General features: G+C 61.3%; 2 protein-coding genes across 2 annotated transcripts in view; one reads left to right on the top strand and one right to left on the bottom strand.

Annotated features, from left to right (window-relative positions):
• PKLR (pyruvate kinase L/R) overlaps positions 1-393 on the bottom strand; it is a 23,178-nt gene extending 22,785 nt beyond the window's left edge. The window contains exon 1 of the mRNA XM_075608135.1: positions 223-393. The gene's annotated coding sequence lies outside the window, so the exon portion shown is untranslated. The remainder of the gene's footprint in view (positions 1-222) is intronic.
• FDPS (farnesyl diphosphate synthase) lies at positions 174-11,940 on the top strand. The gene is given in 13 exon segments (XM_075608136.1): positions 174-462; positions 1,952-2,091; positions 3,435-3,498; positions 3,500-3,580; positions 3,743-3,796; positions 3,799-3,825; positions 7,656-7,739; positions 7,741-7,779; positions 9,453-9,541; positions 10,441-10,513; positions 10,716-10,793; positions 10,981-11,115; positions 11,247-11,940. Coding segments are annotated over 13 exon segments (1,263 nt in total). The 5' UTR covers positions 174-264; the 3' UTR covers positions 11,448-11,940.
• Positions 11,941-12,682: the final 742 nt, after the last annotated feature.

Below are 12,682 nucleotides of genomic sequence, written 5' to 3' on the forward strand. Positions count from 1 at the left end.
TGATCATGTGATGCGTGGGGTGCTTGGCCATGGAGGTGGTGCAAGCCTCCAGCGCTGAGAGGGTTACATGCTGCACATGGGTATGAGTGACATCCCTGGGGGCGGGGCACTGTCAAGCGCCGGTCACTGTTGCCATGGCAGCTGGTTTCATGGTAAGTGCTTGGCCAAGAAAGGGGCGGATCCGAGCGATGACGTAGCCACAGGAGGCGGGGCTGTGCTTACCTTCACCGCGCGCTGGACCGGGGGCTTCCGGTAAGCCGCCGGATGTGGCTCCGCCTGCTGAAAGCCACCGGGCTTATGCCCCGCCTCCCGCAGGGTGTGCAGGCCATCCCCTCCGCGCGAAACCGGGTCTGCTGGGATGTGGCCCCCGGGCGTGTCCACGTGCGGCCTGCAGGACCCTTTCACTTCCCGGTGTGTGACGGTGCGCGTGGTCAGGGGACAGGAAACTTCCGGGTTGGTGAGGTCAGAGGTCAGGATCCCTGAGAGACGTGAAGGAAGAGCTTCCGCCCCCCTTCCATTCTCTGTCCTACCCCCCCCCTTCCATTCTCTGTCCTCCCCCCCCCCCCTTCCATTCTCTGTCCTCCCCACCCCCTTCCATTCTCTGTCCTCCCCCACCCCCTTCCATTCTCTGTCCTCCCCACCCCCTTCCATTCTCTGTCCTCCCCACCCCCTTCCATTCTCTGTCCTCCCCCCCCTTCCATTCCCTGTCCTCCCCCCCCCCCCTTCTATTCTCTGTCCTCCTCCTCCCCCCCCCTTCTATTCTCTGTCCTCCTCCCCCCCCTTCCATTCTCTGTCCTCCTCCCCCCCCCCCCTTCCATTCTCTGTCCCCCCCCCCTTCCTTTCTCTGTCCTACCCCCCCCCTTCCATTCTCTGTCCTACTCCCCCCTTCCATTCTCTGTCCTACCCTCCCCCCCCTTCCATTCTCTGTCCTACCCTCCCCCCCTTCCATTCTCTGTCCTACCCTCCCCCCCTTCCATTCTCTGTCCTACCCTCCCCCCCTTCCATTCTCTGTCCTACCCTCCCCCCCCTTCCATTCTCTGTCCTACCCTCCCCCCCCTTCCATTCTCTGTCCTACCCTCCCCCCCTTCCATTCTCTGTCCTACCCTCCCCCCCTTCCATTCTCTGTCCTACCTCCCCCCCCTTCCATTCTCTGTCCTACCCTCCCCCTCCTTCCATTCTCTGTCCTACCCTCCCCCCCCCTTCCATTCTCTGTCCTACCCTCCCCCCCCCTTCCATTCTCTGTCCTACCTCCCCCCCCTTCCATTCTCTGTCCTACCCTCCCCCCCCTTCCATTCTCTGTCCTACCCCCCCCCCCTTCCATTCTCTGTCCTAACCCCCCCTTCCATTGTCTGTTCGTCCCTCGCATTCTCAGGGGAGAGGCACATTTCCTCACCCCTCTGCTTAGTTTTAGGTGTGTGTCTGTGTCTCTCCATTGGGTGTCCTGAGAGTGTACCTGACGAAGGTCCCTTTGTCACTATTTTGTGTGTGTTGCACTCTGTTTTTCCCTAGGATGTTTGTGTTCGGTGCAATGACCTTTTTATAAACGGCAAAGACAAAATTGTGCGCTCATTACAAGTGGGGGTTACCCGGGCAGGCTGCCGTGTAGGGGGTACATGGGCCGGGTCGCCCACCGTGTGTGGGTACAGGGGCGGGATGCCACGTGGTGGTGGGGTACAGTGGCGGGATGCCACGTGGTGTGCGGATACACGGGCGGGTCTGGAAAAAAACTGTTAGAACTAAGTCAAAAGATCTTTAATGCAAAATAAACGTTTCTTCTGATGAAGTTTGTGATCGCCCGGCAGTTGGCGTCTTTTTTCCATTAAACTTTTCCGCCCTGTTTTAGACCTGTGGCTGCCTTGTTTCTTCTGTTTTTACATCGTGCACCGAGACACGACATTCGTGCGAGTAGTCTGCCGCTGCTCTCTTGGTATATAATGCTCCTCTGCCTCAGGTGATGATGAGTTCAGCGCAGACTTCTCAGGCCTCCGACGAGCGCAAGGAATTTGCTGGCTTCTTTGAGCGTATTGTGCAAGATCTGACAGCAGGGGAATGGGCACATCCAGAAGTGGGAGATGCAATCAAACGCCCTAAAAGAGGTAGGGACTGAGCATGGAACCTGCATTGGGGGCTGGGGGGGAGGAGAGGTGTGCGTGGCGGGGCCTGGAACCTGCATGGGGGAGCGTGGCAGAGCATGGATCCTACGCACCGCAGGGGGCATAGCTCGGAACCTGCATACAGCGTGGGGATGATGCCAGAGCCTAGAACTTGCATGGGAGGTGCAGGGGATACGACAGAGCCTGGAACCTGCACACAGTTCAAGGGGTGGGTGGAGAGGAGACAGGCTCTCATACAGGTCCTGGAACCGACACACAGTGGGAGGAGGGGGAGAGACAGGCACACATACAGGTCCTGGAACCGACAACAGTGGAGGAGGGGGGGAGAGACAGCACACATACAGGTCCTGGAACCGACACAGTGGGAGGAGTTGGGAGAGACAGGCACACATACAGGTCCTGGAATCGACACACAGTGGGGGGAGGGGGGAGAGACAGGCACACATACAGGTCCTGGAACCGACACAGTGGGAGGAGTGGGGAGAGACAGGCACACATACAGGTCCTGGAACCGACACACAGTGGGAGGAGGGGGGAGAGACAGGCACACATACAGGTCCTGGAACCGATTCACAGTGAAGGAGTGGGGAGAGACCGGCACACATACAGGTCCTGGAACCGACACACAGTGGGAGGAGTGGGGAGAGACAGGCACACATACAGGTCCTGGAACCGACTCACAGTGGGAGGAGGGGGGAGAGACAGGCACACATACAGGTCCTGGAACCGACACACAGTGGGAGGAGGGGGGGAGAGACAGGCACACATACAGGTCCTGGAACCGACTCACAGTGGGAGGAGGGGGGAGAGACAGGCACACATACAGGTCCTGGAACTGACACAGTGGAAGGAGTGGGGAGAGAGGCACACATACAGGTTGTGGAACTGACGCAGTGGGGGAGGGGTGGGGGCAGAGCCTGGAAACTGCACATGGGATGAGATGGGTTCAGAGGCTCAGTATGTGTTTTGTACATGGGGAGGAAGAGCATTAAAGCTGAAAAAAGAAGGGAGGCACAGACTGCATGAGAGTTTAGAATTTGCACATGGGGGCAGACCAGCGGAGTTTAGAACCTGCACTTGGGGAGGTTGTAACAGTCTGGAACCTGCACATGGGTGGGGGAACATAGAGGCTAGAAGCCTGGGGTGGGTGCATTGGGGGGGTGGAGGAGGAGAAGAGACCAGGGCCTGGAACACACCTGGGGGGGGGGGATGAGGAGAGAGGGACTGGAATGTGCCCATGGCGGGAGGCCGAGTCCTGGAGCGTGCATGCATATGGCGGGGAGGGAGAGCCTGGAATATGACTGCGCTGCTTGTGCCCCTGAAGGTGCTGGAGTATAACACCCCTGGAGGGAAGTGTAACCGTGGTATGACGGTGCTGGCCGCTGTACCGGGAGCTGGTGGGATCTGAGCTTCAGAGCGATGGGAACCTGGACAGAGCAGTAGCTGTGGGCTGGTGCGTGGAGCTGGTAGGTGTATGCCGTGTTGGCGCAGAGCGTGTCGCATTTTACTTCTCTCGGGAAGAAGTTCCCTCGGCCCCAAAGTGACGCTCACTGATGTTACAAGGCGTCCTGTACGTACCCGTGCCCCCCTCACCCCGCCTCTCCACCCCGCCTCTCACCCCTCTGCAGCTCCAAGCCTTCTTCCTAGTGGCTGACGACATCATGGATAACTCTGTGACCCGCCCAGCGGACAGTCCTGTTGGTACCGGAAGGTGGGACAGAGGAACCAGTCAGAACTTTTAACCTCCTGCTGGCAGGTCCAACCTGTCACACAGGCCTCAGGGCTAGATGGGGCCAGCTAGAGGCTGGCACATGGGAGGTTACTTGAGGTGTGGGGAGCCTGGCCTGGGGGGAGGTTACTGGAGGTGTGGGGAGGCTGGCCTGGGGGGAGGTTACTGGAGGTGTGGGGAGGCTGGCCTGGGGGGAGGTTACTGGAGGTGTGGGGAGGCTGGCCTGGGGGGAGGTTACTGGAGGTGTGGGGAGGCTGGCCTGGGGGGAGGTTACTGGAGGTGTGGGGAGGCTGGCCTGGGGGGAGGTTACTGGAGGCGTGGGGAGGGGGGTGGTTACTGGAGGCGTGGGGAGGGGGTGGTTACTGGATGCGTGGGGAGGGCGAGGCTGGCCCGGGAGAGGGTTACAGGAGGCGTTGGGAGGGGGAGGCTGGCCCGGGGGCAGGTTACTGGAGGCGTGGGGAGGGGGAGGCTGGCCCGGGAGAGTTTACTGGAGGCATGGGGAGGGGGAGGCAGGCCCGGAGAGGTTACTGGAGGCGTGGGGATGGGGAGGCTGGCCCGGGAGAGGTTACAGGAGGCGTGGGGATGGGGAGCTGGACCTGGGAGAGAGGTTACTGGAGGCGTGGGGATGGGGAGGCTGGCCCGGGAGAGGTTACAGGAGGCGTGGGGATGGGGAGGCTGGCCCGGGAGAGGTTACTGGAGGCGTGGGGAGGGGAGGCTGGCCCGGGAGAGGTTACTGGAGGCGTGGGGATGGGGAGGCTGGCCCGGGAGAGGTTACTGGAGGCGTGGGGAGGGGGAGGCTGGCCCGGGAGAAGTTACTGGAGGCGTGGGGAGGGGGAGGCTGGCCCGGGAGAAGTTACAGGAGGCGTGGGAGGGGGAGGCTGGCCCGGGAGAGATTACTGGAGGCGTGGGGATGGGGAGGCTGGCCCGGGAGAGGTTACAGGAGGCGTGGGGAGGGGGAGGCTGGCCCGGGGGGAGGTTACTGGAGGCGTGGGGATGGGGAGGCTGGCCCGGGAGAGGTTACTGGAGGCGTGGGGTGGGGGAGGCTGGCCCGGGAGAGGTTACAGGAGGCTGTGACCGGGGGGGAGGTTACTGGAGGCGTGGGGAGGGGGAGGCTGGCCCGGGAGAGGTTACTGGAGGCATGGGGAGGGGGGAGGCTGGCCCGGGAGAGGTTACTGGAGGCGTGGGGTGGGGGAGGCTGGCCCGGGAGAGGTTACAGGAGGTGTGGGGTGGGGGAGGCTTGCCCGGGGGAGGTTACTGGAGGCGTGGGAGGGGGAGTCTGGCCCCGGAGAGGTTACTGGAGCATGGGGAGGGAGAGGCTGGCCCGGGAGAGGTTACTGGAGGCGTGGGGAGGGGGAGGCTGGCCGGGAGAGGGTTACTGGAGGCTGGCCCGGGGGAGGTTACTGGAGGCATGGGGAGGGGGAGGCTGGCCCGGGGGAGGTTACTGGAGGCGTGGGGAGGGGCATGCTGGCCCGGGAGAGGTTACTGGAGGCTGGCCCGGGGGAGGTTACTGGAGGCATGGGGAGGGGGAGGCTTGACCGGGGGAGGTTACTGGAGGCGTGGGGAGGGGGAGGCTGGCCGGGAGAGGTTACAGGAGGCGTGGGGATGGGGAGGCTGGCCCGGGAGAGGTTACAGGAGGCGTGGGGATGGGGAGGCTGGCCCGGGGGAGGTTACAGGAGGCGTGGGGATGGGGAGGCTGGCCCGGGGGAGGTTACAGGAGGCGTGGGGAGGGGGAGGCTGGCCCGGGAGAGGTTACAGGAGGCGTGGGGAGGGGGGAGGCTGGCCCGGGAGAGGTTACAGGAGGCGTGGGGAGGGGGAGGCTGGCCCGGGAGAGGTTACAGGAGGCGTGGGGATGGGGAGGCTGGCCCGGGGGAGGTTACAGGAGGCGTGGGGATGGGGAGGCTGGCCCGGGGGGAGGTTACAGGAGGCGTGGGGAGGGGGAGGCTGGCCCGGGAGAGGTTACAGGAGGCGTGGGGAGGGGGAGGCTGGCCCGGGAGAGGTTACAGGAGGCGTGGGGAGGGGGAGGCTGGCCCGGGAGAGGTTACAGGAGGCGTGGGGATGGGGAGGCTGGCCCGGGAGAGGTTACAGGAGGCGTGGGGATGGGGAGGCTGGCCCGGGAGAGGTTACAGGAGGCGTGGGGAGGGGGAGCTGGCCCGGGAGAGGTTACAGGAGGCGTGGGGAGGGGGAGGCTGGCCCGGGAGAGGTTACAGGAGGCGTGGGGATGGGGAGGCTGGCCCGGGAGAGGTTACAGGAGGCGTGGGGATGGGGAGGCTGGCCCGGGAGAGGTTACAGGAGGCGTGGGGAGGGAGTGGTTACTGGAGGCGTTTGGAGGGGGAGGCTGGCCCGGGGGAGGTTACTGGAGGCGTGGGGAGGCTGGCCCGGGGGAAGGGGAGGCTGACCAAGGGGAGGTTACTGGAGGCGTTGGGAGGGGGAGGCTGGCCCGGGGAGAGGTTACTGGAGGCGTTGGGAGGGGGAGGCTGGCCCGGGAGAGGTTACAGGAGGCATGGGGAGGGAGAGGCTGGCCCGGGAGAGGTTACAGGAGGCGTGGGGATGGGGAGGCTGGCCCGGGAGAGGTTACAGGAGGTGTGGGGAGGGAGAGGTTACAGGAGGTGTGGGGAGGGAGTGGTTACTGGAGGCGTTTGGAGGGGGAGGCTGGCTCAGGGGAGGTTACTGGAGACGTGGGGAGGGGGAGGCTGGCCCGGGAGAGGTTACAGGAGGCGTGGGGATGGGGAGGCTGGCCCGGGGGAGGTTACAGGAGGCGTGGGGATGGGGAGGCTGGCCCGGGAGAGGTTACAGGAGGCGTGGGGGAGGGGGAGGCTGGCCCGGGAGAGGTTACAGGAGGCGTGGGGAGGGGGAGGCTGGCCCGGGAGAGGTTACAGGAGGCGTGGGGATGGGGAGGCTGGCCCGGGAGAGGTTACAGGAGGCGTGGGATGGGGAGGCTGGCCCGGAGAGGTTACAGGAGGCGTGGGGAGGGGGAGGCTGGCCGGGAGAGGTTACAGGAGGCGTGGGGAGGGGGAGGCTGGCCCGGGAGAGGTTACAGGAGGCGTGGGGATGGGGAGGCTGGCCCGGGAGAGGTTACAGGAGGCGTGGGGATGGGGAGGCTGGCCCGGGAGAGGTTACAGGAGGCGTGGGGAGGGAGTGGTTACTGGAGGCGTTTGGAGGGGGAGGCTGGCTTGGGGGAGGTTACTGGAGGCGTGGGGAGGCTGGCCCGGGGGAAGGGGAGGCTGACCAGGGGGAGGTTACTGAGGCGTTGGGAGGGGGAGGCTGGCCCGGGAGAGGTTACAGGAGGCATGGGGAGGGAGAGGCTGGCCCGGGAGAGGTTACAGGAGGCGTGGGGATGGGGAGGCTGGCCCGGGAGAGGTTACAGGAGGTGTGGGGAGGGAAGTGGTTACTGGAGGCGTTTGGAGGGGGAGGCTGGCTCGGGGGAGGTTACTGGAGGCGTGGGAGGCTGGCCCGGGGGAAGGGGAGGGCTGACCAGGGGGAGGTTACTGGAGGCGTGTGGAAGGGGAGGCTGACCCGGGGGAGGTTACTGGAGGGGAGGCAAAGGCTGGCCCGGGGGGAGGTTACTGGTGGCGTGGGGAGGGGGAGGCAAAGGCTGGCCCGGGGGAGGTTACTGGAGGCGTGGGGAGGTTACTGGAGGCGTGGGGAGGTTACTGGAGGCGTGGGGAGGTTACTGGAGGCGTGGGGGAGGTTACTGGAGGCGTGGGGAGGTTACTGGAGGCGTGGGGAGGTTACTGGAGGCGTGGGGAGGTTACTGGAGGCGTGGGGAGGGTGGAGAATTCTATAGTAACTGATGCCCGGTCTCTGTTTCACAGGACGGCGTTGGATTGGACGCTGTGAATGACGCCTTTCTGCTGGAGGCCTCTATATACCGTGTGCTGAAAAAGTATTGCCGCGAGACAGAACTATTACCTGAACCTGCTCGAGCTCTTCCTGGAGGTGAGGACCAGTATACACAGCGCTGTACAGGGGACTTTTCCCCACTTCAAAGGCTGTTACGATCCAGCTGGACCACTGCTGCCCTCATCACTGATTTGTGCGTCAGGTAGTGGCCCCCCCTGTTGTGCCCCCCCCCTGTTGTGGCCCCCCTGTTGTGGCCCCCCTGTTGTGGCCCCCCCTGTTGTGGCCCCCCCTGTTATCTCACTTCTCATAGCATTGTAATTCGGGGGGCGGGGGAGATAAAACGGCACTGAAATCCCACAATGCATCACGTCAATTTCCTGCTGCTTCTTGTTATGTCATAACACCAACCTCATGTGTCCACTGTTATAATTACCACCCGGCCCTGGTATACTGGGGGGATGTGGGGCTGGTGTAACATATTGGGGGGGGGGGCTGGTGTAACAGTACTGGGAGGTGGATATGGGGGGGGGGGGGGGGCTGGTGTAACAGTACTGGTAGGTGGATATGGAGGGGGGGGCTGGTGTAAACAGTACTGGGAGGTGGATATGGAGGGGGGGCTGGAGTAACAGTACTGGGAGGTGGATATGGAGGGGGGGGCTGGTGTAACAGTACTGGGAGGTGGATATGGGGGGTGGGGCTGGTGTAACAGTACTGGGAGGTGGATATGGGGGGGGGGGGCAGGTGTAACAGTACTGGGAGGTGGACATGGGGGGGGGCTGGTGTAACAGTACTGGGAGGTGGATATGGGGGGGGGCTGGTGTAACAGTATTGGGAGGTGGATATGGGGGGGGGCTGGTGTAACAGTACTGGGAGGTGGATATGGTGGGGGGGCTGGTGTAACAGTACTGGGAGGTGGATATGGGGGGGGCTGGTGTAACAGTACTGGGAGGTGGATATGGGGGGGGGCTGGTGTAACATATGGGGGGGGGGGGCTGGTGTAACAGTACTGGGAGGGTGGGATATGGGGGGGGGCTGGTGTAACAGTACTGGGAGGTGGATATGGTGGGGGGCTGGTGTAACAGTACTGGGAGGGTGGATATGGGGGGGGGGCTGGTGTAACAGTACTGGGAGGTGGATATGGGGGGGGCTGGTGTAACAGTACTTGGGTGGTGGATATGGGGGGGCGGGGCTGGTGTAACAGTACTGGAGGTGGATATGGGGGGGCGGGGCTGGTGTAACAGTACTGGGAGGTGGATATGTGGGGGGGGCTGGTGTAACAGTACTGGGGGGGGGGGCTGGTGTAACATATGGGGGGGGCTGGTGTAACAGTTCTGGGAGGTGGGATATGGGGGGGGCTAGTGTAACAGTACTGGGAGGTGGATATGGGGGGGCTGGTGTAAACAGTACTGGGAGGTGGATATGGGGGTCTGGTGTAACAGTACTGAGAGGTGGATATGGGGGGGGGCTGGTGTAACATATGGGGGGGCTGGTGTAACAGTACTGGGAGGTGGATATGGGTGGGGGCTGGTGTTACAGTACTGGGAGGTGGATATGGGGGGGGGCTGGTGTAACATGGGGGGGGGGCTGGTGTAACAGTACTGGGAGGTGGATATGGGGCGGGGGGGCTGGTATAACAGTACTGGGAGGTGGATATGGGGGGGGGGTTCCCCAGATCTCCCCTATGTTTCTCATTCTCTCCCCTCTGTTGCTCATTCTCTCCCCTCTGTTGCTCATTCTTCTCCCCTCTCGCTCCCCCCTTTGTGTTGCAGACCTCCTATCAAACAGAGCTGGGGCAGACGCTAGATCTGATCACGGCTCAGCCAGGGAAAGTAGATTTAAACCGGTACACAGAACAGAGGTGAGTCCCTTTCCAATCTGGACCCTGCGCCCCTCTCACAGGAAGCACAAGCATTATAGGATTGTATTATATAGCACTGACCGTGCACTCTGAGCTTTGCAAGCAGAATGATCCCTGTCCCACAGGCACCAAAATGAAAAGGTATAGAAGTGTGTGGGTAGGCGCTCGCTCTCTCTCTCTCATAGCGCACTCTCTCTCTCATAGCGCACTCTCTCTCTCATAGCGCACTCTCTCTCTCATAGCGCGCGCTCTCTCATAGCGCGCGCTCTCTCATAGCGCGCGCTCTCTCATAGCGCGCGCTCTCTCATAGCGCGAGTGCTCTCTTAGCACGAGCGTTGCATATGGCGCTAGCCTTAGGCTAAGGTCCTGCTAAGGGCAAGTGCACAGCACTAGACCGTGGTCTGCAGGCAGAGTTCTCAGGCGCGGGGGGGCGTGGCCAAAACGGGGGCCGGGCCATGACGGCTTTTGTTAAAAAAAAGAGTAAAGTCCCCCACCCGCTCGCTTCCCCCCTCCGCGAAATGAAAAACCTGAAAATGCTGCACGAGGGGCCTGGAAAAGCCGCTGCATCAGAGATCACCGGGCTCAAGAAGCTGAAGAGGAGGGTTCAAAGTGGACGGCGATGGGAGGGGCAGGAGCAGGAGCAAACCGCCTCTCTGATTGGCTCCCTGGTACACCATGTGACGCATCGCCGCACAGGAACACAATCCTGTTGTAGCCCCTGCTGGCTGACGCGTCGCAGTGAGCCAGGGAGTGAGGAGGGACTGGGGACAGCTAGGGAGGCGGTGAGGGGCTGGTGAGGGGCACGCACCGCCGGCTGCACTGGGGACCTAGCCTTATTAGACGATACAGAAGTCCAATCCCAGAGTCCTGCGCACGTGACCCTGGTCCTTGTCTTGCAGGTATAAAGCCATTGTGAAGTACAAGACCGCGTATTACTCCTTCTATCTGCCTGTTGCTGCTGCCATGTACATGGTGAGTTCTGCCGCGCCACGCGTGACCAACCCCTGATTAATGGTGTGTGTGTGTGTGTGTGTGTACACGCCAAACGCTGCGCTGCCGCGCGCCTCTCCACAAATAAAATACATGGAAAAAAGTGAAATCTTGCCGATATCTCCACGTGATTCTTTGTATCCGCCCCCCCCCCCCCCCCCCCCCCCCCCCCCCCCCCCCTCAGGCTGGAATAGACCGTGATGAGGAGCACAGCAATGCCAGGACCATCCTACTGGAGATGGGGGAGTTCTTCCAGATCCAGGTGGGTTTCCTGGGAAGGCAGAGGGGGGTTGAGAGGTGATTGACGTGAGTGGGGGGGGGAGGTTATCCCCTGTAACTTCTGACATGTGACACGTTACATAAAGTGACCTGGTCTGTAACTACCATACCCACATCAAAGACCAGCACCTCCCTCATCGTTCTGCTTACACTTCTCCCTCCCCTGGCAGGACGATTATCTGGACTGTTACGGGGACCCAAGTGTAACAGGCAAGATCGGTACCGACATCCAGGACAGCAAGTGTGGCTGGCTGGTGGTGGAGGCTCTGAGACTGGTCACCCCTGAGCAAAGGAGGGTCCTAGAGGTAAGATGCTGCATTCCTGAGCACTTTCAGCTGATTGGCCCCTGCGTGGGGTGAGATCACTGTTAGGGGTATATAGAGTATATATCACAGCAGGGTGGTGATGTGACATCTGACAAGCTCTCTCCTCCCAGGAAAACTACGGGCAGCCTGATGTGGAGAAGGTTGAGAGAGTGAGGCAGCTGTATGAGGAACTGGATCTGTCGTCTGTATACAGAGAACACGAGGAGAGCAGCTTCCGGCACCTGCAGCAGCTCATCTCCCAGCATGCAAACAACCTGTCCAAGGACATCTTCATGGGACTGGCCCGCAAAATCTACAAGAGGCAGAAATGAGGAGGCCGCACGTCCCCCTGCGGCAGCTGGGATGTGGACTTTGTTTTAAAGAGACAGGCTCTGTTCTGGGGTAGAACCATCTCTCCTCCTCTTCCCCCCCCCCCCCCCCTCCCCCCCTTCCCTCCTCAGATCCTGGCTGAGGCATCAATAATTCTCACTGCTTGGAGATTAACCCCTTTGTGCCTGTGAGGCCTGCACTAGGTTGCTCTGTGCAGTGAAGGGGTTTAAATCTGACATTGTTCAGAGGACCAGATTTTGACTTAATCTCTTGTCTGATTTTGCATGAGGGGGAGGGAAATAGTATCTCAGCGGTGTTATCGGGCTGGCGTTTGCGAAGTATATGGCTGTTACTGACTAAGCGGATCGCAGAATCTGCCCCATATCTCGGGCAGTTTTAATGCACAAGCTGAGACAGAATAATCTCGCCTGTTGGAGACGAACTACAATTTCCCTATTTGTATTGAACTAAATTAAACTGAAACAGAACAGGGAACCGTGTCCCATTGTGTGTGAGAGATGATACAAGTCAGGACGCTGCCAACAGAAGGCGACTTTCTATTCATAGCTCAGATTATAAGGGTTGTGACTATACTTCTCAGGGGTCTGTCTTGCTGGTACTCTCTCTCCCCACGCAGGGTCTCTGTCATTTCTCTCCCCTTCCCCACGCAGGGACTCTGTAGGTTCCCCCCTCCCCACGAAGGGACTCTGTCGTTCCCCCCCCCCCTTCCCCACGCAGGGGACTCTGTCGCTTTCCCCCCCCCCCCCCCCTTCCCCACGAAGGGGCTCTGTCGTTTCCCACCATCTTCCCCACGCAGGGACGCTGTCGTTTCCCCCCCCATCTTCCCCACGCAGGGACGCTGTCGTTTCCCCCCACCTTCCCCACGCAGGACGCTGTCGTTTCCCCCCCCTTCCCGACGCAGGGACGCTGTCGTTTCCCCCCTTCCCCACGCAGGGACTCTGACGTATCTCCAGCTGGTCACTGTCAAGATCCAAACTCCTTCACAGAATGTCTCTCAGATGGTCCTCTGGTGGAATCTCCACACTCCTTCCCAGAGTGTCTCTCAGTCTCTGTTAGCCTCTCTTGATCTCAGATGCTCTCTGAATTCTCTGACCAGCAGCACCCCTTATACAAAAAGGATAGCCCGTTGTTGCTATCCTTTTACAGGGGTCAGGGGCTGCAGGCCAATCAGAGCACGGATTAAGTTAGTGCCACAAAAGCCAGAGCAGGGGCATCA

This window comes from Ascaphus truei, chromosome 7 (assembly GCF_040206685.1).
Source record: "Ascaphus truei isolate aAscTru1 chromosome 7, aAscTru1.hap1, whole genome shotgun sequence".
NCBI classification, from domain to species: domain Eukaryota; kingdom Metazoa; phylum Chordata; class Amphibia; order Anura; family Ascaphidae; genus Ascaphus; species Ascaphus truei.